This window comes from Aplosporella prunicola (genome assembly GCF_010093885.1).
Source record: "Aplosporella prunicola CBS 121167 unplaced genomic scaffold K452scaffold_10, whole genome shotgun sequence".
Classification (NCBI taxonomy): domain Eukaryota; kingdom Fungi; phylum Ascomycota; class Dothideomycetes; order Botryosphaeriales; family Aplosporellaceae; genus Aplosporella; species Aplosporella prunicola.
The window spans coordinates 565,157-590,111 of record NW_022983538.1 but is presented as its reverse complement, the minus strand read 5'-3'; the positions used below and the strand labels follow the sequence as shown (position 1 = coordinate 590,111).

The 24,955-nt window shown below is 54.9% G+C and overlaps 12 protein-coding genes across 12 annotated transcripts; 5 read left to right on the top strand and 7 right to left on the bottom strand.

Moving 5' to 3' along the window:
- The first annotated feature begins 68 nt into the window (after window positions 1-68).
- Window positions 69-2,682, top strand: K452DRAFT_248579 (uncharacterized protein). The gene is made up of 3 exons (XM_033538103.1): window positions 69-117; window positions 177-505; window positions 688-2,682. The coding sequence occupies exons 2-3, from the start codon at window positions 182-184 to the stop codon at window positions 2,488-2,490; spliced, it is 2,127 nt and encodes a 708-aa protein (XP_033398654.1). The 5' UTR covers window positions 69-117; window positions 177-181; the 3' UTR covers window positions 2,491-2,682.
- A 1,288-nt stretch (window positions 2,683-3,970) lies between these two features.
- On the top strand, window positions 3,971-5,279 carry K452DRAFT_317832 (glycosyltransferase family 25 protein; the record flags this gene model as incomplete). Its single annotated transcript, XM_033544104.1, has 3 exons — window positions 3,971-3,997; window positions 4,050-4,258; window positions 4,462-5,279. The coding sequence occupies 3 exons, from the start codon at window positions 3,971-3,973 to the stop codon at window positions 5,273-5,275; spliced, it is 1,050 nt and encodes a 349-aa protein (XP_033398653.1). The 3' UTR covers window positions 5,276-5,279.
- Window positions 5,280-5,618: 339 nt separating this feature from the next.
- K452DRAFT_297457 (uncharacterized protein) lies at window positions 5,619-6,432 on the top strand (the record flags this gene model as incomplete). The annotated part of the gene is made up of 4 exons (XM_033542027.1): window positions 5,619-5,656; window positions 5,814-5,871; window positions 6,112-6,204; window positions 6,355-6,432. The coding sequence occupies 4 exons, from the start codon at window positions 5,619-5,621 to the stop codon at window positions 6,430-6,432; spliced, it is 267 nt and encodes an 88-aa protein (XP_033398652.1).
- A 643-nt stretch (window positions 6,433-7,075) lies between these two features.
- On the bottom strand, window positions 7,076-9,069 carry K452DRAFT_248575 (uncharacterized protein; the record flags this gene model as incomplete). Its single annotated transcript, XM_033538102.1, has 6 exons — window positions 8,617-9,069; window positions 8,174-8,543; window positions 7,969-8,109; window positions 7,819-7,904; window positions 7,501-7,716; window positions 7,076-7,410 (listed from the first exon to the last, which is right to left on the bottom strand). The coding sequence occupies exons 1-6, from the start codon at window positions 9,041-9,043 to the stop codon at window positions 7,076-7,078; spliced, it is 1,575 nt and encodes a 524-aa protein (XP_033398651.1). The 5' UTR covers window positions 9,044-9,069.
- A 288-nt stretch (window positions 9,070-9,357) lies between these two features.
- On the bottom strand, window positions 9,358-11,473 carry K452DRAFT_286569 (uncharacterized protein). Its single transcript, XM_033540323.1, has one exon. It carries the CDS (start codon window positions 11,395-11,397, stop codon window positions 9,781-9,783), a length of 1,617 nt encoding a protein of 538 aa, XP_033398650.1. The 5' UTR covers window positions 11,398-11,473; the 3' UTR covers window positions 9,358-9,780.
- Window positions 11,474-11,640: 167 nt separating this feature from the next.
- K452DRAFT_248569 (uncharacterized protein) lies at window positions 11,641-13,223 on the top strand. Its single transcript, XM_033538101.1, has 7 exons — window positions 11,641-11,729; window positions 11,785-11,813; window positions 11,863-11,877; window positions 11,937-11,961; window positions 12,012-12,589; window positions 12,642-12,699; window positions 12,759-13,223. Exons 1-7 carry the CDS (start codon window positions 11,701-11,703, stop codon window positions 13,138-13,140), a joined length of 1,116 nt encoding a protein of 371 aa, XP_033398649.1. The 5' UTR covers window positions 11,641-11,700; the 3' UTR covers window positions 13,141-13,223.
- Window positions 13,224-13,427: 204 nt separating this feature from the next.
- K452DRAFT_225866 (uncharacterized protein) lies at window positions 13,428-14,832 on the top strand (the record flags this gene model as incomplete). The annotated part of the gene is made up of 4 exons (XM_033536788.1): window positions 13,428-13,478; window positions 13,552-14,091; window positions 14,151-14,339; window positions 14,401-14,832. The coding sequence occupies 4 exons, from the start codon at window positions 13,428-13,430 to the stop codon at window positions 14,830-14,832; spliced, it is 1,212 nt and encodes a 403-aa protein (XP_033398648.1).
- Window positions 14,833-15,140: 308 nt separating this feature from the next.
- Window positions 15,141-16,169, bottom strand: K452DRAFT_226223 (uncharacterized protein; the record flags this gene model as incomplete). The annotated part of the gene is made up of 2 exons (XM_033536812.1): window positions 15,141-15,583; window positions 15,638-16,169. 2 exons carry the CDS (start codon window positions 16,167-16,169, stop codon window positions 15,141-15,143), a joined length of 975 nt encoding a protein of 324 aa, XP_033398647.1.
- Window positions 16,170-16,380: 211 nt separating this feature from the next.
- Window positions 16,381-19,352, bottom strand: K452DRAFT_317826 (uncharacterized protein). Its single transcript, XM_033544103.1, has 5 exons — window positions 19,034-19,352; window positions 18,821-18,964; window positions 18,714-18,768; window positions 17,041-18,650; window positions 16,381-16,983 (listed from the first exon to the last, which is right to left on the bottom strand). Exons 1-5 carry the CDS (start codon window positions 19,220-19,222, stop codon window positions 16,810-16,812), a joined length of 2,172 nt encoding a protein of 723 aa, XP_033398646.1. The 5' UTR covers window positions 19,223-19,352; the 3' UTR covers window positions 16,381-16,809.
- Window positions 19,353-19,516: 164 nt separating this feature from the next.
- Window positions 19,517-20,683, bottom strand: K452DRAFT_286565 (uncharacterized protein). Its single transcript, XM_033540322.1, has one exon. The coding sequence runs from the start codon at window positions 20,664-20,666 to the stop codon at window positions 19,722-19,724; it is 945 nt and encodes a 314-aa protein (XP_033398645.1). The 5' UTR covers window positions 20,667-20,683; the 3' UTR covers window positions 19,517-19,721.
- Window positions 20,684-22,425: 1,742 nt separating this feature from the next.
- K452DRAFT_297449 (uncharacterized protein) lies at window positions 22,426-23,587 on the bottom strand (the record flags this gene model as incomplete). Its single annotated transcript, XM_033542026.1, has 5 exons — window positions 22,426-22,546; window positions 22,599-23,037; window positions 23,091-23,179; window positions 23,239-23,386; window positions 23,440-23,587. 5 exons carry the CDS (start codon window positions 23,585-23,587, stop codon window positions 22,426-22,428), a joined length of 945 nt encoding a protein of 314 aa, XP_033398644.1.
- Window positions 23,588-24,040: 453 nt separating this feature from the next.
- K452DRAFT_248559 (uncharacterized protein) lies at window positions 24,041-24,810 on the bottom strand. Its single transcript, XM_033538100.1, has 3 exons — window positions 24,790-24,810; window positions 24,641-24,736; window positions 24,041-24,588 (listed from the first exon to the last, which is right to left on the bottom strand). Exons 2-3 carry the CDS (start codon window positions 24,727-24,729, stop codon window positions 24,417-24,419), a joined length of 261 nt encoding a protein of 86 aa, XP_033398643.1. The 5' UTR covers window positions 24,730-24,736; window positions 24,790-24,810; the 3' UTR covers window positions 24,041-24,416.
- Window positions 24,811-24,955: the final 145 nt, after the last annotated feature.

The window sequence follows — 24,955 nt, the reverse complement described above, 5'->3', positions numbered from 1 at the left end:
TCTCGTAGGGCTGATTGACGTTTTGACTCGACGCGATCGCGTCTCGAACCACCACACCACTCCCTCCAGCTTTTGCGTTGCGACCTTTGCTTCTTCACGGTCGCAGCGATTAACCCAGTGAGCCTTTCTGCAGCACTCCCCGAGCCCCCCAAACGTCGTCGCTAACGCCGACACAGCAACCATGTCTACCCTCATCAAAGTACCCTGCTCTTCCGCCAACATCGGCCCTGGCTTCGATGTCATTGGCCTTGCTCTCTCCATCTACCTCGAGCTCACCGTCACCCCCGACGAGTCTGCCGTCTCCGCGAATCCTCTCAAATGCCGCATCACCTACGAGGGCGAGGGCGCCGAGGAGGTCCCTCTGGACCCCGAGCGCAACCTCATTACCCGCACCGCCCTCTACGTCCTCAAGTGCCATGGTCAACGGACCTTCCCCGGCACCCATGTCCACATCAAAAACCCCATTCCTCTCGGCAGAGGTCTGGGAAGCAGCGGAGCCGCAGTGGTATGACAAGCCCAATCCGTCATGACAGCTACCCTTGGCCTGAGCAAGCGTGGATGTCAGTGGGGATATAGCGCGTGGAAACGCGTCCATTGCTCATCTTCGTATGCACATGGAAGTTCTTGCAGAGGCGCGAGCCAAGCACTGGTTGCGGCAGGCGGCGATATAGTTGCTGACTTGTACAGGTCGCTGGTGTCAACCTCGGAAACGAAGTAGGAAAGCTTGGGCTGCCCAAGGCGAGATTGCTCGACTACTGCCTGATGATCGAGCGGCATCCGGACAACGTCGCGGCTGCCCTGTACGGCGGCTTTGTCGGCACCTACCTTAACGAGCTCGACCCCGCCGACATGTCTCGCAAGGAAATCCCCTTGGCCGAGGTGCTCCCTGAACCCGCGGGTGGTGTCGACACTGGTCTCCAGCCTCCCGAGCCACCTCTTAACATTGGTCACTACAAGAAGTTCAAGTGGGCAAAGGAGATCAAGTGCATTGCTATAATACCGCAGTTTGAGGTCTCGACGGCCAAGGCTCGCGGTGTCCTTCCAGAGAAGTACTCTCGCGCCGATATGGTCTTCAACCTTCAGCGCATTGCTCTCCTGACTACCGCGCTGGGCGAGTCCCCGCCAGACCCTGGCATGATCTACGAGGGCATGCAGGACAAGGTGCACCAGCCGTACCGCAAGACGCTTATCCCTGGTCTTACTGAAATCCTCCAATCCGTGACGCCCAAGTCGCACCCCGGTCTCCTCGGTATCTGTCTGTCTGGCGCTGGTCCCACCATTCTCGCCCTGGCTACGCACAACTTTGATAACATTGCAAACCATATCATTGACGACTTCAAGAAGAACAACATTGAATGCATTTGGAAGCTTTTGGAGCCGGCTGAGGAGGGTACCACCGTGACCCACAATGCCACTTCTGAGCAGCAAGAGGCCATGACCTATGCCTCGGCAGGCGTCAGCATCGACGCGGGCAACGAGCTGGTCCAGCGCATCAAGGCTTCTGTCAAGTCTACGCGCCGCGCCGGCGCCGACGCCGAAATCGGCGGCTTTGGTGGTATGTTTGACTTGGCAGCCGCTGGCTACAAGGAGTCTCCTATCCTTGTTGGTGCCATCGACGGCATTGGCACCAAGGTCAAGATTGCGTTTGAGATGAGCAAGCACGACACCGTGGGTATCGATTTGGTTGCCATGAACGTCAACGACCTCGTCGTCCAGGGCGCCGAGCCCTTGATGTTCCTGGATTACTATGCCTGCTCCAAGCTCGACGTCGACTCTGCCGCGGCGTTTGTTCAGGGTGTTGCGGAAGGCTGCAAGCAGGCCAACTGCACGCTTGTCGGGGGCGAAACTGCCGAGATGCCTGGCATTTACCAGGCTGGCGAGTACGATGCTGGTGGTGCGGCAATTGGCGCGCTCGCCCGCGGCGCCACAGTCCTGCCGGACACGAAGTCCATGGCTGAGGGCGATGTTCTGCTTGGTCTGGCATCCGACGGCCCACACTCTAACGGCTTCTCACTGATCCGCAAGATCATTGAGCGGGCCGGCCTCAATTTCCACGACAAGTCTCCTTGGTCCGCCAATGGCGAGACTGTCGGTGCCAGCCTGCTTACCCCGACCCGCATCTACGTCCGGCCGCTCCTCGCAGCATACAGGCATAACCTTCTCAAGGGTATGGCGCACATCACCGGCGGCGGTCTTGTCGAGAACATTCCCCGCATGCTGCCCGATCACCTGGCGGCGGACGTTGATGCCGGCACGTGGCCGGTGCAGGATGTGTTTAGGTGGCTGAAGAAGGCGGGCGGCGTTGAAGACGCGGAGTTTGCGCGGGCGTGGAACACCGGCCTTGGTATGGTGCTGGTGGTTGACAAGAGCAATGTCGAGGAGGCGACGAAGGTCCTCTCCGAGGCCGGTGAGAAGGTTTACCAGATCGGCTCGCTGGTTAAGAGGTCAGGCGAGGGCTGCGAGGTCAAAAACATGGGTGTCTGGAACTAGACAGTTACATGTAAAAAGGCGGAATTGTGATCATGTCCGGCAAAAGAAATGAAAAGAGGAAGAGGCATCATGTGGCGTCACTGGACTGGGAAAGAAAGATCTGCTATGTTCAACTACTGAGATGGTATTGAATGAATACCGAGCTCTTCTATGTGCTACACTGTTGTGTGTTCTTAGTGGATGCTGAGGATTTTTCCCAACGATAGCCTCCCTTCTCAATGCACACGCGCTCCACGGGCCTCCACGGGCCTAGGTTTAAAATGTAACAACACCTTCCGTGTGTTAATTTCCCTCTTTTCACGTAAATCGTTGTCATTGGTTCATTCATTGCGCTTATCCCAGGTGGTGTTGCTCAGTCTCGTCAACGCTCAACCACCCCACAACCTCTCTTTATAAGCACATTCAACACCCTATTTAAGCACATACGACCATAGGTCACAGAATACAAGGCATCCCGTCCGCTCTGCCAAATTTAAGCTGTGAACCGGTTGATTAGTAGTTAGGTGGGTGACCACTAGCGAATCCCAACTGTTGTATGTTTTTTGTTTTTTGGTCGTTTGAGTTCTTTGCTGCTTGTTTTGTCCTTTTGATCCAGTGGTAGAGTTTTGGGAGGCTTATTGGTTTGCTTTTTGTCCGTAAATATGCGCTATTCATGCGGGAAAAGACTAAATCGAAGACCTTTTAAATTATATGATCGGCTTTGGATTGGCTGTATATGAAAATGGATCGTAGCGAGAAAAATATTACTCTATAGGGATTATGGATATGTTTTATGAATGGTTGTAGATAAGTCAATTATAGTGTAGTTCTATTTACCAATTCTGAGTGGCTTTGATAGCTTTCCATCCTCGGAGGTATTCCCTTCCCTATAGAACTCAAAACCGAACTGTCTAAAAATCGGTTGGAACTTGATGCCTATGAGCGTCGTCAGTGTGTGGAGCTTTGTTGCAAGCGCTACGTGCCCTAATCAACTTCACAAAAAGCATTTCTAGTGATCTTCAATTCTTTCTCTTGTTAAAGTAACTCGGCTATGGATCATCCAAAAAAAGCGGACTGTGCCGCACCCACAATCGTTACAAGGACCTGACATCCTTGAACGCGCGCTACTTTCTGGATTGCTATTGGCTATGCGAACAGTTGACCTATTTCAATGCACCTGTGCCGCGAGCCGTGCCGCCGCGTTCCGAGACCCACGACACTACTCACGACGATCCCGATATGGCTTCTCTTGAGGTGTGGGGACGCGGCACAGTTGCCAGGCTCACTGAAAAGCGCCGCTGTTCGCTGGCTGTTTAGGTTGTTAGGTTGTTTGAATTAATGGTTGACTAGATGTCTTTACACTATTTTCCAATAACGAGTATGCTGGCTAGAGCTGTTGGATTTGCACTGCTGCTGCTCTACTTGTCGATTAATCTTGGTCAATTATCCTTTTCTTCGGCCAGAGGGCCTTTCAACTCACCTCGATCTGATATCATTCAAAATGTTTTTAATCAAACCCTTGGGGTTAGTATAAGATCATTTCCTCGCCAAACCAATAATCAGGACTGACAATTGTACAGTTCCAGAAGATCTTTGTCATAAAATTATCATCGCGGACTGATCATAGAGATTCAATGTCATTGTCCGCTGCTTTCACGGATTTGAATATTGAATATGTCAATAGCATCGCTGAGGATGAAGAGAAGATATTGTCTCCTGACGGTTCAAAAACGAATCTTAATGAAGCCGACCTGGAAGTTTGGCGAGCGCATAAAAATGTTGCTAGAATGTAAGTATATTCGTTGTTCTTCGTTCCAGCATACTATGTCAGCCTCAATAATCTTCAATCAACTACTCCTTTGACAATGAAGCTCTTGTATATGTCCTTAGCTATTCAAGAGATAAACCAAACTTGCAATCTGCGGCGGTTCAACTCCACGTTAAACTGAGCCCTGATTGTCAGTCAAGCTTTCAGTCACTGATGCTCAACAGGATTGTCGAGCAGAATATAACGTCTGCACTTGTCCTTGAAGAAGGTGTCGACTGGGACCTGCACATCAAGGCGCAGATGCAGGACTTTGCAAACGCGTCACGCCTACTAGTTCAACCGTTACTCAACAAGCCGGACCAGCATCTCGACCCCACCTACCCTCAGCCCAGCACAAGCCAATACGCCCAGGATTTCATGGTTGGAGAGTATTTTACAACCAACCCCTCAACATCGCCATACGGTGATGTTGATCGATGGGACCTGTTTTGGTTGGGACACTGCGGCTGCCGATTTCCACGCCCGAGCGACCGTAACGCTCCATTAGGACGAGCCATCATTGCCCATGATGAGACAGTGCCCGAGCCAGAGCACGTCGACATTCAATTCGGCAGTGAAGAGCTCGTCCGTAAGTACCCAGCCCACACACGCGTCGTGTCGAGAGCGCGCATGAACTCGTGCGCTCTTGGCTACGGGATCTCCCTGCCTGGGGCCCGACGTCTACTCTACGAGTTTGACGTGCACGAAGTGAACACGGCGGACATGGTGCTCCGTTCCATGTGTGATGGAGGAGATGGTCGGCCGAGTCGCGCGTGTTTGACGGTCCAGCCGGAGCTTTTCCAGCTTCATCGACCTGTAGGATCCAGGTCGAGGTGGGGCGATGTTTTGGGCCATGGAAGCGGTTACAGTGAGCAGACCGTCACGAGGAATATACGATGGAGTACAAGGGCGAATCTTCGAAAGCTGGTGGATGGCGAGACGGATTACATTGAGCAGTTCAAGGACAAGGAGCAGACATCCAAGCTTGGATATGAGTAGGGTGAAATACAATGGTTCAAGAGTGTCACGGGTAAGATGAAAGTTGGTCGCGACACAGCGACCAGTTGCGCGTCTCCGGCCGCCCAGAGCGGCATGTGCGCAACGCGGCGGATCATCAACACCACCGAAGGATTGCGTCGTCGCCGGCCTCTAGATTCCACGCTCCGCCGCACCCCAACTCCATCTGCCACCCTCTCACCGCAATCGCCTACGCCCCGACTCGCCCGCTATATACTTTAGTCAGCCAACCGCCCGTCTGTCGTAGCTGCCACCGAATCCCCAAACTCCCACTCAGTCCGCCGCCAACGCATCACTCCATCCACGAACCTCCACCGCCGCCATCATGAAGCCCGTCGTCTCCGCCTTGAACGCATGGAGTTGGTACGCGCTTCCGCTCTCATCCTCGCACCTTCGCCTCAAACAAGCCTGCCTTGTAGCATGACAAGACTCGAGGGTCGTTGACGCGCGGGTAGCTCCGAGAGTTGCCTGACGCCCAACGAAAGCTAGAATCATCGCTAACGTATTGCTCGCAATGCAGCATTGTCATCTCTATCTTCGCTATCGTCCTTCTCTCCATCATTGGTTCCCTCTTCAAGGTTCGTCACTGCGCCCTCTCCTGTTGGCCGCCTACCTGCCGCCTACCGCCCGGCTCCACCTGCGTCTTCTTCACGCAACGAAGGACAGTCGATAAAAAAGCAAGAGAGTGGAAATGGTCTAGCTTAGGAAGACTCTGCAGCGGTTTTGGCTCCATTCTACTCGGAGATGCGGGGCCGGGAGGCAGCAGGGCAAGCCTAAGCGTTATGGGAAACAATATGCTAACGAACTTTCACCTACAGTCCAACAGCCACACCATGATGGGATCAACCGAGGATCCCGAGGATGGTAAGGCCGTTGCTGGCGCAGTTTTTGGTGCCGTGGCTGTCTATGCGGTTAGTATTCCCTATCTTCACTTCCTTATCTTTCGCTGCAATCATTGGCGATTAAACACCCTTTACCGTCTTTTGTTGTATTATCTTTGTCCCATTACCGCCCCCTTTCCCAGTGCATACGAATTGGATATGTGACTAACGGGCGTTCAGGCCTTCCTCATATTTTGCGGCAGCCAGGCGCTGCTGCACATGCGCGAGCGCAGGCGTGGTGCCATCCAGCTTTCGTAAGCGAATCGCCAGGTCCAAAGACTTTTATTCTGCCAGAGCACACTATAGCCACAACGATTTATATTGATGTGGTAAGTGCGTGAAAGAGAGTCGAGGGCAAGGACCGGACCGCTCGCGGCCCAAGGCAAGATGGCTTCCACCATGGATGGTTACCGAGATGATATCCTGAAGGGTAATTGATTGTTTCCTAGCGTTTCCTTGACTTGCACACTCTTCGTGGGTAAAATTTTACTACGGCGCGCCTGGTTTGTTTTTAAAGATTTCCTTTGGTACAAACGACAAGGGGTCTGGGGATAGCGCGTACATGAATGTGAGTTGTAGATTCGTTTCATGTCTCGTGACGATTATAAGGAGATAAGGAAGAGCTAGGGGATTTCGGGTTCGATTCAGTCTCTACCATATGGTTTTAAAGGGAGGACATAATAATGACCTGGAAAAATGTTCATGAATATAACAGGCTTGTAGGATATCCGCACATTCATCGTGCTGCGCTGATCTCACCCCGATAGTATGATTCAGCTAAAAACAGCATCCAAACCCCGCAGCCCCAAAACACTATTTGCAGCATCCTCGCCCTAACGTCGTCATCATCAACCAAATCCGCGGGCTGTTTGCGTCCCTCGGTCTCACACCACACGCATTATTACAAGGTATATCTAAAATGCGGATTCTTCAAATCCGTAACATCGGCCTCGCCCATCCTACTTCCGATCTGCTCCTGCTCGTCGCGACTCAGCCCCGCCGCAGCGGCAGCGCGGTCGCGACGACGGTTCTGCCAGACATAGTAGGCGCGCCAGGCGACGACGAGGGCGCACTCAGTGGCGAAGCAGACGGCGCAGCCGATGGTGCCGGGGACGTAGCGCGGGGCGTCGGCGGCGACGAAGATCTGCGAGCCGCACATGTTGCCGGCGCAGTAGCCGAGGAAGGTGGCGGATGAGATGAGCGTCTTTTTGGTGCGGCCGGCGACGTTGGAGGAGACTGTTGTGGTGGAGGGGAGGGAAGGAGTTAGTGTGTGTGTGTTTTTTTGTGTAGGGAAGAAAGAGGGAGGAGAGAGCGGAAGTGGCGTACTCAGTGTCCAGGCGAGGAAGAGGGAGAGCACAAAGGGGACTGTGAGCAGGTACATGCCCCATTTGGTCCATTTGTAGGCGTCGGTGTTGGGGAGGAGGGACATGGCGAGGAAGCCGATGAAGGGTGGGAGCGTGGAGAGCGCCATGATGTACATGCGCCGGTTCTTGACGCGGCGGGTGTAGATGCCGATGGCGAGGAAGATGAAGAGCGAGGCGACTGCGTGGTGTCAGGTATGTTGGCAAGAGCATGGATGTCGGGTGGTCGGATGGAACTTGATGATGGGAAGGAAGGGGCTGGAGAGAAGTTGGGGAAGAGTACCACTACGCGGTATGTCAACCAGGAGAACTTGCAGTTCAGTGAAGCCGAAAGACTTGTACAGTATGCTGCCAAACGTAGTAAGGCCACTGGAAGCATCTAGAGTTAACAGAGACTGCAACAGCAACGAGGCGGATCCGAAGGAGAACCCACCCGTTGGGGACAGACGACAAGAAAGCGTTGACGGTACAGAACCAAAGCTGGGGGTCTTTGAAAGCTTCGAGAGTTTGTGGCCACGACCATTTGATCCCCGTGACATCGCGGCCAGCCTTGTTCTTTAGAATACGGGCCGCCCTGCGCATCACAGCGATCAGTCAATCAGCCACGCTTCCCCAGACCATAGAGGACGGGTACTTACGCCATACGCTTCTCATCCTTGCTCAGCCACCGCACCTCGGTGGGACTGCCCAGCAGCGCAAAGCACAAGAGCGAGAGAAAGATGGTCGACGCGCCCAAGAACAGCGAGATGCACCGCCAGGGCGCCAGTCCGCCGTACTTCTCGGCGTGGGAGCCGATGCCATACATGACGAGGTGGGCGATGATGGAGAAGCCGGCATTGGCAGAGCTCCAGAACAGGGCGCGCGCCGAGTGCTCCGACGTCCGGTACCATGTGCTGCCGATGAGCACGAAGCCCGGCGAGATGGTGCATTCGAAGAAGCCCTGCAGCGCGCGGATGGCCATGAGCTGCGACCAGTTCTGCGCTGCGGCGACGCAGATGACGCAGATTCCTGGTTGGAGGAGGTGGTGGTGAGTACTGAGTAGGTAGGTACGTGCTTAGAGAGTGCTGGCTGCTTTACTTACCCCAGAAGAACATGTAGATGCTCAAGGTCCGACCCAGCGCCCAGCGCTGCAGCAGGAAGTTGGACGGGAACTCGCCGCAGAGGTAGGCGATGTAGAAGATGGTCGTCAGCCATGAGTATTGCTGGCCTACGAGGCCCGTGTCCTCGCGCAGGCCGAAGATGGCTTGCGTGCTGAGCGATATCTTGTCTGTTTGCTGCACGCCATAGCAGAACCACATCAGCGGCAAGAGATACCGGTCTATCTTCCTCAGCAGCTTCTTGTACTGCTCCGGCGTGTAATCCGACTCGCGGAGGACATCGCCGTCGAATGGGACGGCGACGACCTCGGTATCGGAAACTTCTTCATTCTTCTCCTTGATGTTTTTGTCGTCGACGTCATCAGGAGCGACGGATCGTGGTGGATCCGAGTGCGGAGTACTGGTTGCCATGATGTGAGGGCGGATCTCAGTAAACCAAGATACAGTCAACAGATGAAGCTAATGCGAAGTAGTGAAGACAATCACAACCTCCTCTTATACACTACATCTATCTACGAAAGATATCCGACCGAGTTACCGAGCTCCGTTTTGGCAGTACGACAGTAGGCATGTTTTACTCTTATCTGATAGAGACCTTGGCATGCAGTGCGACCGCGTTGCCAAGGAGAAAGATTGTCGGTACGGTACCTTGCTGTATGACCGGAGATGTAACCTCCATCTAGTGTTATCAGCCAAGATCGGCATGACGAAGCTAGAGTGCTCGTTGTTGATGGTGGTACGATGACGGGTCAAGAGTGGGAGGGAGTTGCGTAACTTGCCCGGCGATAGACAGGGTAGAAACGTGACGCAGAGGACCATGGAACACCTACCAAGTCTAATTCACCGGGGTCTCTCTCCCTGCTGAAGGCATGGCAATCGCCATAACCTCTCTTGTTGTCACAGATGAACTTGAAATCAAGGAGGGATATGCATGCTTTGAAGGGACGAGGCTGCCAATTATTCATATCGACCTTCTTGATGTAGTCTATATAAAGTAACTTGGAAAACTGACTGAAATGGAAAATAATAAATACAAGTAGACGGGAATGTGGAACAGTTGCGGCTCTAACTCCCCCATCTGACAGATGTCTCTAACGAATTCGGCCGTCTCTATAGTTGAGCGCACAAGACAAATTACCCTCCCATCCTCAAGTTGCTAGCCCGCTATGCCACCAATGCTCTCCAGTATGCCATCGAAACCAATCTGCTCCTTCCCTCATACCCCAACACCACCACTTGGAGTCTGCATCCCCGAACCCAAGCGCACGAAGCGGGCTGACGGGTACAGGCTCAAACAACCAAAGTCCACCTCTTGCAAAGTCATCACATAGCAGCGGCCCTGTGTAGTAAAACCAGACATGAACATAGAAAAAGTTGACAATCTGCCTTATGAGCTTGGGTGTCTTCTGAAAGATTCCAGTCTTGGTGAGGATGCCAGTCAGAAATGTCTGGAGCATTATGCCGAAGGCTTGTGAAAAGAAAAACGAAAAGGGGCCAGTGAGAGGATTCGTATGGCCGACCATGGTGTAACTGCCGCTAGCGTGAAGACAGCCGGAGAGAGTGAAAGCGATGATCAGCTGAAGGGTGCGGGCCGGCATCGACTTTGGATTCATGCCCAGTGTCGCAATAATTCTCTTTGAGGGAGCTGCGAATGCAAAACGGAAGGTCTGATGCCACCAACCGCCCCACCACCCAGCTAGCCCTTTGTCGAGGACCATCCTGAAGCTGCCGTACGTGTCTGGATACATCCAAGGCTCGCCCCGCGCACCGATCCAGTCAGTGCCAAGGAGTCCAACGAAAAACAATGGTCCCATGCTGAAGATGGTAACCAAAGCAGTTTTGACGGCGGCCAAGCTGATGCTAAGTCGCCAGATTGTAGTCAGGACAGGAGACGATCTGACAATAGCTGGCAGCCAAGTGGGCGCCGGTGAATCAATGTGACCCCAAAAATAAGGATCCAAAGTTACAATTACCTTGAGAAGATCCAGTGTCAGATAACCGACTACAAAGCTCTTTAAGGCTGCTCGCAAACACTCTCGCCGAGTGTGATAGCGGTGGGTCCCATCCGCGCCCAAATGCGTGTCCTTGTCAGAGATTTGAGCTCCCGATTCCTCGGCCAACTCTTTTTGAACCCATTCTGGCGGAGGAGCAAGGCCAGAAATTCGCCAGTTCCATCCCATTCCGCGGAAGTTGCAGAATACGTCTGCCACCCAGTCCAAACGCTCGGCGAATGGATGAAGAGGGTAGTGTTGCCAGGCAAACTTGCCCTTCCGGTGAGTTGGCCCGGCTTTCGTCCCTAGTCTCTTTTGTTCGGCGGCATAGTCGATGTCCTTGATAGTGGTGACGGGACGCAGCCCTCGCATCTGCTTGGGACCGCCATTTTGCATTTTCTTCAAACTGGAACTCACGGCGCCTTCGGTCCTTTCGATCCTCTGAAAATCGTTTTGCGCATCGTGGACGATCATAATTGTTGCAGTCCAGAGTATTGACCACGAAGAAATGAGGCCGACGCCGAATGCTGGTGCTGAATTACGCGCTCGACAGTGCATGATGGTGTAGAGAGAAATATATGCATTTAACGCCCAAACAGGGTATCTCAGAAGGCGGAGAAAGGGAGAGTTGTGATGGGGAACGAGAAGGTACAGAAGAACGAGGAGAGCACCAAAAGCACCCCATGGATACACGAAGGGGACGCGCTCGCCGGAGGCTATCACGCCATCGTATTTGGCGTAGAGCTGGTCGAGCACCTGGTTATGGGTGGACATGGCTCTCAAGGCAAAAGAATGCAGGCAAAGAGCGCGAAAAGAAGGAGGTGAAAGAAAGAGACATGACAGGTGTGGCGGCGAAGGTGTTTGAGGGAGTGTTTAGGGAAAGGCGCGCTCTGGCAGGGACCACATGACGATGAGCAGGGACCACGGCAGATGTGCGGCACTGCCGTGTGGCGTGGAGGTGTGGCGCCGCCTTTTTCGTCCCTTACGGCTGACTGCCTGCCCGCGCGACACCCATCGACGCGAACAACAACCCTAATAGCTCAGGTCTGAGGGAACCAACCCCTCACACGCGCCATCATGGTCAACATTACCGAGAAGATCAAGGAGTACGCCGCCTTCTTGCCCGCGGGGAAAAAAATGACCTCCGCTGACACCCCGCAGAATCGAGGCGGAGATGGCGAGGACGCAGAGTAAATCACCACGCCCATACCTCTCTGGATCCTTACTGACTGCTGCAAGAGAACAAGGCGACTGGTACGCCCACCTCCACACCTCCACCCAAGATCTCGCCTGCAGATTCTAATTCTTTGCAGAATACCACCTTGGTCTGCTGAAAGGGTTTGTTGAGAGCTTTCTTATCTGCAACGTGCATACTGACTAGCATGCAGAAAACTCGCCAGGCTCCGAGCACAGCTTCTCGAGCCGGCGGGCGGCGCGGGCTCGGGAGGCGGCTCTGGCTTCGATGTCAGCAAGAGCGGAGATGCGCGTATAGCCCTCGTCGGCTTTCCCTCGGTGGGTAAATCTACCTTCTTGTCCAAGATCACCAGGACGAAGAGTGAGGTCGCAGCCTACGCTTTCACCACTCTGACTGCCATTCCGGGTGTCCTGGATTACGGTGGTGCCGAAATCCAGATCCTCGATCTTCCCGGTATCATCGAGGGTGCCGCGGAAGGCAAGGGACGCGGACGGCAGGTCATTTCTGCAGCAAAGACTAGCGACATGATCCTGATGGTCTTGGACGCCACCAAACGGGCCGAGCAAAGAGCATTGCTGGAGGCCGAGTTGGAGGCGGTGGGCATCAGGCTCAATCGGGAACCGCCCAACATCTACCTCAAACAGAAGAAGGCTGGAGGCATGAAGATCACTTTCCAAACTCCGCCCAAGAATGTTGATGACAGGATGCTGTGCAACATTCTGCGCGACTACAAGATGCTCAACTGTGAAGTGCTCGTCCGTGACGAGAACAGTAAGTCATTGGCATGTCAATGTTGCAGTACTATGGGCTGATTTATTGTCAGTCACGGTTGATGATTTCATCGATGTCATCATGAAGGACCACAGGAAGTACATCAGATGGTAAGCTTAGGAAGGATTCCATAAGCCCGCGCAAGTCTAGTGCTGACTCTTCTGTTCAGTCTCTACGTCTACAACAAGATTGATAGCGTCAGCCTTGACTTCCTTGACAAGCTCGCAAGAGAGCCGCACACGGTCGTCATGAGCTGCGAGTTGGACCTGGGCATCCAGGATGTCGTTGACCGGTGCTGGAAGGAGCTGCGCTTGATCCGCATCTACACGAAGAGGAAGGGCGTGGAGCCCGACTTTAGCGAGGCGCTGATTGTCCGCAACGGGGCGACGATTGAGGATGTTTGCGACCAGATTCACCGGACGATCAAGGAGTCATTCAAGTACGCAATGGTGTGGGGAGCAAGCGCGCGGCACGTCCCGCAGCGGGTGGGATTGGGCCACGTCGTGGAGGACGAGGATGTGGTCAGCATTGTGTCGGCTTTCAAGGCGTAGGTTAGCAGGTAGTTGAAAAATCAAGGATAGAAACAAAGCAAGCGTTTGCCTCCTGACCACGGGTGACGCACGCTGGGTGGCACGAAAAGGACATGCCCTTGTTGCGTGTGATGGCGGAGGTCATTCGCCGGGCGAGACATGTGCCTGGACGGAACCCAATCACGGCGGAGCACGCCCCGCCGCCGTACGACGACCTTCATCCACCCACAACCCACAAAGCATGCCACAGCCCCAAGCATAAGCCTGCCGCATAGCCTGTCGCATAGGTAGCCCGCCCCAAAAAAACAATGGCCGAACTCACCAGCACAAAGCTCAACGCAGAGCAACACCTCTTGCTCGTAAGTCTCCCGCCATTAACCTCCTCCTCCCCCCACCCCACCTGTCACCACGACAGCCACTGACAGTAACCAGGACCAACCCCTCCTGCGCATGCCCTACGAAATCTCGCGGAAAAACTTCAAAGCCGCCCAGCGCTACGTCGAACGCGAGCAAACCCACGTCCTCAAGGAGCTCAAGACGACCACCACCGCAGCAGCATCCTCGGCCACCGACGCCACCGCCACCCTCGCCAACATCGACACCATGCTCAACCGCATGAATGGGCTCAAGCGCAAGCTCGAGGCCCTGCACTCCGAGGAGACGACCATCCACAAGGCCACGCGGGCCCGCATCCAGCACCTCGACAACCTGTACGCCATCGGCAGCCTGGCTGACGTCAAGTACGAGGAGTGGAGCAAGGTGCGCCTGGACAGGCTGCTGGTGGACTACTTGCTGCGGAGCGGCTACGGGGACAGCGCCAAGGTGTTGGCGAGAGAGAAGGGCATCGAGGAGCTGGTCGACGTCGAGGCCTTCGTGCAGTGCGATCGCGTCGCCGAGAGCCTGAGGAACGGACGCTGCCAGGAGGCACTGGGGTGGTGCGGCGACAACAAGCAGGGCCTGAAGAAGCTCGAGGTGAGTGCCGTGCATTCCCTCTTGCAAATCCGTGCGTGTATTTGCTAACCGCCTCGCAGAGTAACCTCGAGTACGAGCTCCGGCTGCAACAATATGTCGAAATGGTGCGTAGTGGCGACACGAAGAAGCTTATGGATGCCACGTTGCATGCACGAAAACATCTTGCGGCGCACCAGGACAAATCGTTTGCCATACGGGCAGCCGGTTTACTGGCCTTTCCTCCCGAGACACCCCATGAGCCATACAGGGTACGTGTACCTCGCACAATGACAAACCACACGCTCGGCAATTGCTAATGTTCTGTCATAGTCGCTCTACTCCCCCGAGCGCTGGCAGCACCTCTCCGAGCTCTTCATCAAGACGCACAACACGCTGTACTCGCTGCCGCCGCGGCCGCTCCTGCACATCGCCCTGTCGGCCGGCCTCTCGGCCCTCAAGACGCCCTCCTGCCACTCGGCATACGCGTCGTCGTCATCCAACGCCACCAACACGACCACGTCCGTCTGCCCCATCTGCAGCACCGAGCTCAACGAGCTGGCCCGCAACGTGCCCTACGCGCACCACACCAAGAGCCATGTCGAGAACGACCCCGTCGTCCTGCCCACGGGCCGCATCTACGGCCGCGAGCGCCTCTTGGAGATGAACGAGAAGATGGGCACCCAGCAGGGCTACGTCAAGGACCCCATGGTGCCCAACCAGATCTACGAGGAGGCGCAGATCAAGAAGGTGTTTATTTCGTAATGATAGAGATGACGGCGTTTCTGGACGGTGGGATGGATAATATGGGGGCTTTTGGGTCATGGACAGCGTTCAGAATTGGCAATGGCTTTCGCGGAATATTATATACGTTAGAATGATCACGAGGAGGGGTGATTCTCCCCGGGACCTGGCGTCACCGATGGCGATAGAAAGGTTCAACTCCGTAATCATTTGAATTCATTGGACCGGCAATCCTCTTTTTTTCACATAACAACCATCGATGGACGGTAGAAATCACCAAAGACGCCGTGGCGCCGCCTTTCGATTATGACGGCCAATCAATCAATCAATCAATCCTCATCATCCGATGAGTCCTCACCGCCCTTCTTCCGCTTCTTGCCCTGCTGCTTTGCATCTTTCGCACCCTTGCCGGCGGCAGCAGCAGCAGCACCACTACCACCACTAGCGACACCACCTTTCTTCTTCTTCGCGCCTCCTCCCTCGGCCGCCAGCTTCGCCTCGGGCAAGCAAAAGACGTACGAGCGGGCGGGCCGATTCTCGCCCTTCCAGGCGGAGCCGTGGCCCTCGACGTTGCCGAGGGTGCGCGCGTGGGCGTAGCCCGGGTATGCGGCGGCGTCGAAGCGGAAGCTGCGCTCGACGGCCAGGCCGGCGTGGCGCGCCAGGTCGCGCACGTTCCACAGCGTGTAGGGCTCGCCGTCGAAGATGGTGACGACGATGGTGCCGGTGGGCGCGAGGAGCGGGATGGCGGACGTGAAGAAGGATACGAGGAGTTCTGCGTGTAGAAGGTTAGCGTCGGGTTGCGGGGGTAAGAAGAAGATGGACGCACCCTGGTTATACCGCACCTGGCGATTGACATCGGTGCTCTTGCCGCCCACATGCGGGAAGTTGAAGACGATGCGGTCCCACGCGCCCGCGCCCTCGGCCATCTCGTCGGCGCTGGCCCAGCCGTAGCCGTCGGCCGGCAGCCCGCGGCGCACCGTCTTGTGCGCGTCCAGCTTGGTCGCGTCGACGCCGCACAGCACGCGCTGCGCCTCGGCCTCGATGCCCGCCATTGTCTGCGCCGCCTGCGGGTATTTTTCCAGCACCGTCTCGCGCGTGTCAAAGGCCGTCGCCAGCAGCGCCGCGGCGCCGTGGTGCTCGACGAGCGAGTGGGCGAAGCTGAAGTCGCCTTCGCCGACGAGGAGAATGCGGTCGTTGGCCTCGAAGGGGATTGTTGGTTGGGCTCGCTGCTGCTGCTGCTGCTGCTGCTGCTGCTGCTGGGAGTTTTCGGCGGTCGGGTTGGCGTCGTTGGACTTCTTCTGCTTCTTGGACGGCGGCGTGGCTTCGGCTTCGCGTGCGACACGATTGGCGCGACCCATCTCGAGCCACTTCTTGCGCTTTGTGCGGGCCATGGCGGCGGGGTTGGTTGGGTGTTTTGCGTTCACCGTTCGCCGATGATCTCGTCTCTCTGGAGTTTAAGGTGCGGCTCTGCGGGACGCTCGGGCTAGCGCGGGGTTAGGGTTGGCGTCGAGGCAAGAGGGTCCACTGTCAGTGCGCGCTCAAGCTTCAACGTGGCCTCGCGAGTCGTCGGAGCATCGTAAAGACCTTGATTTCATTCGTTCCACGTCTATGGTCATGCTGTCCCTGAGAAGCATAAACCAGCTAATACCTAACCCGCTCGTCATTCCCATCAATCCCTCATCCCCTGCAAGAGCCAACAGCAACACATGCCGCGAGAAATCGCCAAAGGGGGGCAAACACTGCGCCGAAAAGGTTCCACCATGACGCACAGATCAAAAAGGGTACGTGAGGAGACGAGAAAAATGCCCTTCGTCTCCCCTCGCATGTCTCAAGCCGAAAAGCGCCAAGGGCTTCCGCGCAATGAAATGCTGGGGAAGCAGAAGCTTCAAGAAAAGCGACTCGGTATCTCGGAAACACGACATCGTCAAGGCCTAAACCGTTCCGGCATGACCAACAAATCGAAAGGGTGGAATCGAGGAGAATATAGCACACAGACGCTCACATGTTGAGCTTCATGACGTCACCTTGCGAAAAGGCCTTCCCGTCGACCGGACACTTGCGCGACCGGTTCTTGACTTGTAGCTCGATGCAATGCATGCACATGACGTGCGCGCATGTCTTGATACACGCGTCCTTGAGGTTCTGGTGGCAGACAGGGCAGAGGGCGTAGTTCTGATGCCTTCTTGTTAGTACTCGTCACAGCCAAAACAAAAACAATGCTCCACTTACCCGCCACATCTCGTTCATGTCGTCCCTCTTGTCCTTGTCCTTCCAGTTGTTGCGCTGCCGTTCGGACTCGTTCAGGCGGATCTTCAGCTTCTCTACCTCAACCTCAAGTTCGCGTTGCGAATGCTTCGAGGCCAGCACCGTGCTGTCCTTGGAACTGAGCGTGTTCTTCAGCTCCGTGATCTGGGACTGTAGGCTTTCCGAGGTATTCGACTTCTCCCCAGCCTTTTGTTGCAAAGCGCGGTACTGCTCCGAGAGCTTGGCAATGGATTCTCCGCTCTCTGCCAACTGCTTCTCCAGGTTAACTTTCATGGCATGATTAGCGCTTTCCAAGGCCTTCAGTTGTGTGATGATTTCCGAGCTTCGAGCGTTTTGTGCTCGCAGAGCGCGCGTCTCGGCCTCTCTGGCGTCCTTGGATTTCATAGCGGCAAAGTACTTTTGGTCTGCTTTGGCCTTCTCTGCGCTGATACGTGCTACCTGCTCTTCCCAGTTTTGCAACTCGGAAATCTTCTTCGCTGCTAATGCTTGTGCTTTCTTCCAAGCCGCTTCCATGGATGGTAGTTCGTTGCTGAGCAGAGCATATTCCTTTTCGAGCGACGTGATCTTGCTCCGAAGTTCTTCGGGTGACAGGCTCTCCAAGTCTGGACTCGACTGGCCTGCCTTTGTTTCGCCAAGTTGCAAGCGCAAACGTTCGACTTCGGTTTCTAGAGCCGTGATTCGGCTCTCCCTTGCACTTGCCAATTCCTTGATTTGTTCCGAAGAGGCCATGGTCTCGCCCTGGGCTGCTTTCTTCATCGCCAGCTCCGAAGACAGCTCGTCCCTGGCGTGACGGATACGCACCAAATCGCCCTCGTACTTAGTGATCTGGCTTTCACTTTCGCTTACTCGCTCCACAACTTCGGCATCAATCTTAGCACGATACGCGGTGCGTTCTGCATGCAGCCTTTGTGCTTCTTCCCGGAGCTGCACATTAGTTGCCTCGAGGTGGTTAATGCGCTTGATGACGTCCTCGTGTTGAGCTTTGAGAGTCTTAAACAGATCTGACTTGGCGTAATCTTCATCCGTCAAGCCCGTGAGCTTAGTGTTCAAGGTTGTTAGTTCCTCCGTCAACTTCTTGTTCTCGGCCGCCAAATGCTCGCATTGTGCTTTGCGCTTTTCAGCAATCGCCTTAGCCTCCTTGCGTGCAGTTTCAATCTCTGAATGATCCACAGAGCCATTGGTAGCCGGAGGACTGTCAGCTTTGTCCTTTGAAGATTCCTCTCTGACCGTGGTCGACATCGGAACAGCTCCCAGCCCTACCATTTGTACTGCTTTGCTCCGCTCGCGGTCGTACTTTCGCTCGGCGAGCACATAACGTTCCGTCGCATTTTGCAAGCGATTCTCGTACTGTTCCCTCTCCGCAATCGTCTTCTGCAGTTCGGCGGCATGCTCTTTTTCTAAAGCAAGGACCTTGGATAGTTGGCTCTGGAGCTCCTGGACGTCTGGTGAAGCAGTGGGTATTCTGGCGAAGAGGTCCGATAACGCTGACTTGATCTTGCTGGTGCGAGAGGAAAGGTGTTCATGAAAAGTTTCCGAGTCCGAAAAGAGAAGGGAGTTGGGAAAGGGTGCACTTCCTGTGCTCTGTGTTACTAATGGGTTAAGCTGACCCAAGAGCCGAGGGTGGTTCGAGTACGTACCATCACCCTGCGTCGGAAGCCTGTCGTTCGCGAGCACGGCAACCTCGTCGACGAGCTGGAAACCAATTAGAAACATGCTGGGCTGCAATGTACGGTCGGGCTCATACCTGAGTGAACCAGAGATCAATTATGCGCAAGTGGTCGTCGTGGTACTTGGATCGGTCCTCCAGATCGGCCACGCGTTCCTCGAGGTCAGCCTTCCTCCGCTTGTACTCGTTCTTCTGTCTGATGAGGGCGTCTTTAGTGTATTCCTAGGCGGAATCACTGTCAGTTTGGCGTCTTTAGTGGCGATGGCAACAAGCATTGATGGGCCGACGAACCTCCATGACTCGATCGCGATCTTGAAGCGGGTCCAGGTCGGCCAGGCGGGTGCCGTTGGAGACTGTGGCCTGTCTCTTGGGCGGTGGAGCGGTGTCGCTGCTGTCAGCCATTGCCGGGCGCTTGCGGTCCTCCATTTTGGATTTGCCAAAGTGAGGGCCAGTGGAGAGGGTCTGAGATTCGAGCCTCATGGAAGCGGGCGTGGCGATGGAGGGTAAAAGAAGCGTAGCGCAGGCTGGCAGGAGCGTAAGGTCACAGCTGTGGAAGGGTTCGGAGGGAGCGCCAGCCTGACGCGTGGATGGAAGGGCGGCTGTGTGCGGGAGGGTGTCGTGGAGCGTCGTCCGCAGTCACAGAGAGAAGGGAGGCTCGTCTGTCAGCCGTCACGTGCCGACTGACTAGTGCGGACGCCATCGCAGATCAGGCCCCACTGGGGCTCGCGCGATTCATCACTCAACTGAAACTCCAACTTAACTACTTATGTTGAACGCGGACTTGACATTAACGAAAGTCTACCTACGGAGTATTCCTACTCGATCCATCCATCAAAGACGCGCGACAACAACAACTACTACTACTCGCATGCACAAACACATGCACAATCATATCCTCAATCTCCCTTTCCTTCACCACTCCCCTGCATCATCCTGAAATGCTCTTGTTCTTTGTTTGATTTGATTTTCGCCCCTTCCATCAGAGGCGCCACTCTGTGCGTATTCCTACCACTGGGCCCTGTCCGGCGCGCTTTGCAGACGCGTTGGCTTGCAGGCTTTGTTCTGCGGCTTCGGACGTGGGCCCGATCCTGGGCTCGGGCTCGGGCTCGGGCTCGGGCACAGGCCTGTTGTGTTTGGAGCGGTGATAGCGGTCCGGTTGGCTATTTTCGCAGTAGCGACGTTGCTGGCGATCATCTTGGCTCTGCTGCCACAGCCGCTGCTGTTTTACATTCTCATGATGCACCCTCGCCTGCTCAAGTGGTGGTAAGAGGTTACACCCTGAAGTCAGATGTATCAAATCCACGTCCGCGAGATACTGTTCCATAACCCAATTAGACCCGGCGCGACTGTCAAATAGCTGTGAGTTGCTCCTGGTAGAGGTCTGGCTTCGATGACACTGGTGCAAGGGAGTGGTAGACTCAGAGTGCTGGCTGTGCCGATGGCTACGTCGAGCGTGGCTGTAGCTGTGGCTGTGGCCGCGATTGTATGTACGACTCTGACCAAAAGGAGAAGGAGTGTGGGGTGATGGAGAGCTAGGTTGCGTACTACTGGAGAGATCAGATTGATAGAAGTGGTCGGGCGTCTTGCGCATCTGCATATTTTGAAACTTTCTGTTGCTCAGCCATTCCGCAGAACCAATAGTTAAGCGGGACCTTCCGCTGTTGCGGGAACGAGGACGTGCGGAGTTAATCTGTTCACGTTGGTTCTGAGGTTGTAGATCTTGAATTTGTGGCCGTGGCGATATGTGCTCTCTGTTATGGGTGAACCGCTTTGGGAGTTGCTGCTTATTTTCCAAGCCTTTGACCTCTGGCACCTTAGAAGTGGCCCGTACAGGGTTTTTGGGCAGCTTGTGCGTGTTGAGTCGTTGATTTTGCAGCTGGCAAGGTGATGCTGGCTGCTTTTTCAATCCTTCGGCCTCTGGCATCTTAAATGCTACTCTTGCAGGTACCGGGTTTTCAAGCAGTTTGTTGGTATCAGCCGTACCTGCCACTTTTTGGTGGACGGAGTGCTGTTTATGCACTTTTGACGTAGTTTGAACGTTCTTTTTGTGGTTTGACCCCCCTTCCAAATGCGTGGGCCAAGGGGGTTCGGACAGGTCGAGCCACGGCGCTGGTAGTGAATTTCCGTGGTGGCCGTTTTGCGGTCCTTTGTGATAGCTTAATGGCGTTGAATTGTCCGCAAGTAGGTGTGGCATTGTGTCTAATGCCCGGTCGTTAAGTTTGAGCGAGCCCAGAGGCACATATGTATTTTGAGGGTCGTCAAGGCCAATGTCTGTGGTGCAATCTGAGAACCCTTTAAGGTCGGCGTTGGCAGTGGTGATGATTTCGCCTCGCCATTCCTCTTTGTCGTCGTTTAAATGGTGAGCAAGACCATATATAGAGATCGGGACCTCGCGAGGTCGCTGCACAACGTTATACGCGTGCAAGACGTCCTGTCTGTGGAAAACACCATGCGAGGTGTCAGCAAAAACCCATGCAGCATCGGTCAACAACCGAAGATACTCGAACATAGACTTGATGGTTTGATGTTGCATGGAGACAAACTCGCTGCCGGGAGAGGGGCGGAGCTTGTAGGCCAATTCCATCGCGCGTCTGAGAAATTCTACCAACGCTTCTGATCGTCCACGCGGTTCCAGTTCGTTCTCGTCGGTGCCTTTCTTGCTCATGACTGCGAGCTCCGGTAATTCCATTGCCTTGCTGTCGGAGAGGCGGACAACTCGCCAGTAAACGTCGCGGTCCCAGTCAAGCCCCATCTCTGTACATGTCATACGCAGACCGCTATTGGCAGGGTAATGGATGCGGTGGACATATCTGCCGATTTCTACCCACAAGTCGAACCTGAGGGAGAATTTGCTGAACCAATCCGTCGAAAGTGTTGGGGATTCGACATAATCGTAATAAAGGCTCCAGAGTAAAACATCGCTTAAAGTCTCCGCCGTCAACGCCTTCTCGAACTTTGCTGCAGCACAACTCAGAGATCCAGCAGAAACATTCGAAGCTGAAGCGATTCCACATCTCCTTAAGATGCGGGTGCCGAGACTCAGCTTCTGTCGGATCTTTTTCCAGAAAGTTCGTGATCGTTGTGGCAGGTCCCTTTTTCTGTGGCAGAGTCGCTGAGATAGTTTCTTGAAGAACATGGCCGTCGAGTGACAGGCAGTCAATTTCCGATTAGGGACTAGCAAAGGATAATGACAGGTTCGGCGGGTGATACATGTTGTCGATGAGGCAGGAGAAGTTGAGGGATGAAATGAAGTGTCGGTCGGATTCTGGGAAGCAGTACGATTGTTCAGAGATCGTGGGGTGATTGAGCGGACGCCTGGGCAGGCTAACTACTCTGTTCTTGGCTTTGGAGTTGAGCTCCCATGGTTCGTATGCTGCGAGAAGATACCGGACATTATGGGGTGTAGTTAAAGGCACCATAGGGTAGCAGCAGATAATGGCTTCGGTCTGGGCCTGATGATTTGATTTACATTCTCGTCGCCATGCGGGACCAGCCATTGGCAGCTGCGACACAGCCCGCCATGCTCCTGCTGCAAAGTGTCGGCTGCCTTGGATATCTTTACACCCTAGAGGTGGTTCGTAAACATTGGTTGCGAATAGCGTCCCATTAAGTCGCATGGTAGCCACGGTAACGGCACACCAGAGTCGGATTTAAGCGTTCCACGAGAGTCCTAGATGACGCCTTCAATCCACCCCGTGCATCATCTCGGCATCGAACAGTCGTGGAAGATAGAATTTGGTGTTCTCGTAAACCAAAAATGTAACACAAGTTGAGGGAAGCACGCGCACAACGTTTGGGCCCAGACTATGCATCGGTTAGCACGTGTTCGATGAATGTCGACAAGAAGCAGACGCACCCTTTGTAGAAACCTGATATGCCCTCTTTCCTCCAGATCCTGCGTACCACGTCTGTGGCCGAACTGTATGTCCTATCCGCGTTGTACGTCTGCAAGCGCGAGCGCACAACCTGGTACGGATAGGTTATACTGCCAGCAATCATCTTGGAGAGAGCACTGAGGTAGAGGTAGTCCCAATTACTAAGGTCTGATTTCCCTCCTACCTGTGAGCCCCTATAGTGTTTCAACTGCTCGTACGCCATGAACTGGATTGCGCCGTGCGAAACACCAAACAGAGAAGGGACAAGGCCGCGGTAGAATCCAGCGAACCCCTCAGTCCTGAGGATCTCAGAGACACCGTGGGAAATGCCACGATACGCACCGGGTGTGTTGCGGCCGGTGGAGAGCATACGCGTCTTGATGACCCATATGGGGTTCGTGCAGAGCGCCGTGAGTAGGCCTAAGGGTGCATGAGCAGAAAAACACCAGTGTTAGCTGCAGTAGAAATCTTACCCGACCCTCCAGAAGCGAGGAAATAATCCGAATACGTCAGTCTATCGACGCCGCGCCAGACTTGGAACATGTCCTTGAGGTTGCGATACCTGACATGCTCGTCAACGTAATTGCCACCTTTGGGGCTATCAACATGGCGTGAGCTGACCAGAGGAAATACAGTGCCCAGCTGATCGAATTGCCAACCACATTCGGCATCAGGCCGCGATATAGGGCCTTGAAGCTGCCTTCATCGCGCACAATATTCCGCAGAAGGTGGAAAGAGTTACCCCATTGCGGACGATGCACCTGGTCCACTGGCGAACAGTTCAGCGACGAGGGTACACACAACCATCAGGTGCGCACTCACACTGCAGTCGCGTCTTCAAGACATCGAACGGATGCACGACCAGAGTCGCAACCACCCCTGCAGAGAAGCCGGCAACTGACTCAACGATGGAGGGCGACAGCGTGGGGGTGGACATCTGGCCGCCTACCGGGGGAGAGGCTGGGGGCATCGTATGCGAAAGGGATGATCGTGCATGTCGTGCGGAAGCGACGGAAAGGCTAGAAAGGAAGCAGAGAGGCTTTGGTGTTGAACGTCATGGCTTTTTTGGCGCAGCGGCGACTGCTGACTCGGGCGGTGTTGCTCCTCCCGCTCCACTCGCTCCGTCTCGCCCGAACCAGCCCGAGCGCCCCGAGGCAGCATAGGTATTAAGGTAAGTTGTACCTACGGCATGGTCGTGGCCACGAATAGACATGATATCAACTTAGATGACTTGGCAACTTCACTGTGACTGCAAAATCGTCATTCGACTGGTCAGGGCTGATTCGACCGCGCCTTGGCCGAACGAGCCGACCTCTCCATCATATGGACCCAGCGTCAAATCAGAGCTCTTTCAATGTAAGCGTCTGTGTGTCAATTGAGAGGCGACGTACAGTTCAGCATGTTTGCGAGCAACGTATCGAATAGGGCATGTTAAGAGGCCATGGCGGCCGTTCGCCAACCGTCATTTGTCGCGTCTTTGCAACAGGCGGGAATTGGCCTACTCTACCGCCAATGCCAGAGTAACAGCCAATACAGTGGACTTGCGCACATTGCCATGTATGCTGCGACCAAGCTCCGTGGCAGGACAGGGTCATTTGTGCCAAAAACATGTTCAAATGGATTGATGGCGCGACAAGGGCCCCTCTCCTCTTACATCCATCACCACCTGGCGGGCGATTCTTCAGACATGGCCCTTGACGGCGCGCACCGGGCCATGCTCTGTCATATGTACAGTCGGCTCGGTTGCTGTAGCCCGATCAAACCCATCCTTTTGCGCCAAATATCAAAGCCTCTTTCCCTTACGCAACCATGTCATGGTGGCCCTTCTTCTCGTGCGGGTGGTCGTCCTTGAGGAAGAGAGCCTCGTAGCCGCAGTAGACGGCGAAGGCGACGGTTGCAATGCCGAGGCCAGGGAAGGAGCCCTTGAAGCGGTTCCAGCGGGAGAAGGGGCCGGTGTACCTCCAGGCCTCGCTGTGGCCAGGGTCAGCTCCGGCGGCGCAGCGGCTATGCGGACTCGACTCACTATCTCTTCCACGGATCATTGGCGGGCGAGCCGGCGGAGGCGGCAAACTTCCTGGGATCGAAGCCGGTGAGGTTGGCGCGTGGGGGCATGGTGTGGCTGCGGCAGCGCGTCAGTCGGGCGGTGCAGTGGACTGAAGAATGCCAACTCACGGCTGTCGGGTGCCTGGGGGTTGTGGGAAAGGGACCTAACGGGCAGTGTCTGGAGGAGGAGGGTCAAGATACAACTTCGTGACAAGGCCGTCCGTCATGCTGTAGCTTAATGGCCCGTGCACGGGCCAAGTAGGACGCTCGCGGATCACCTGGAACCAGCCGCGCA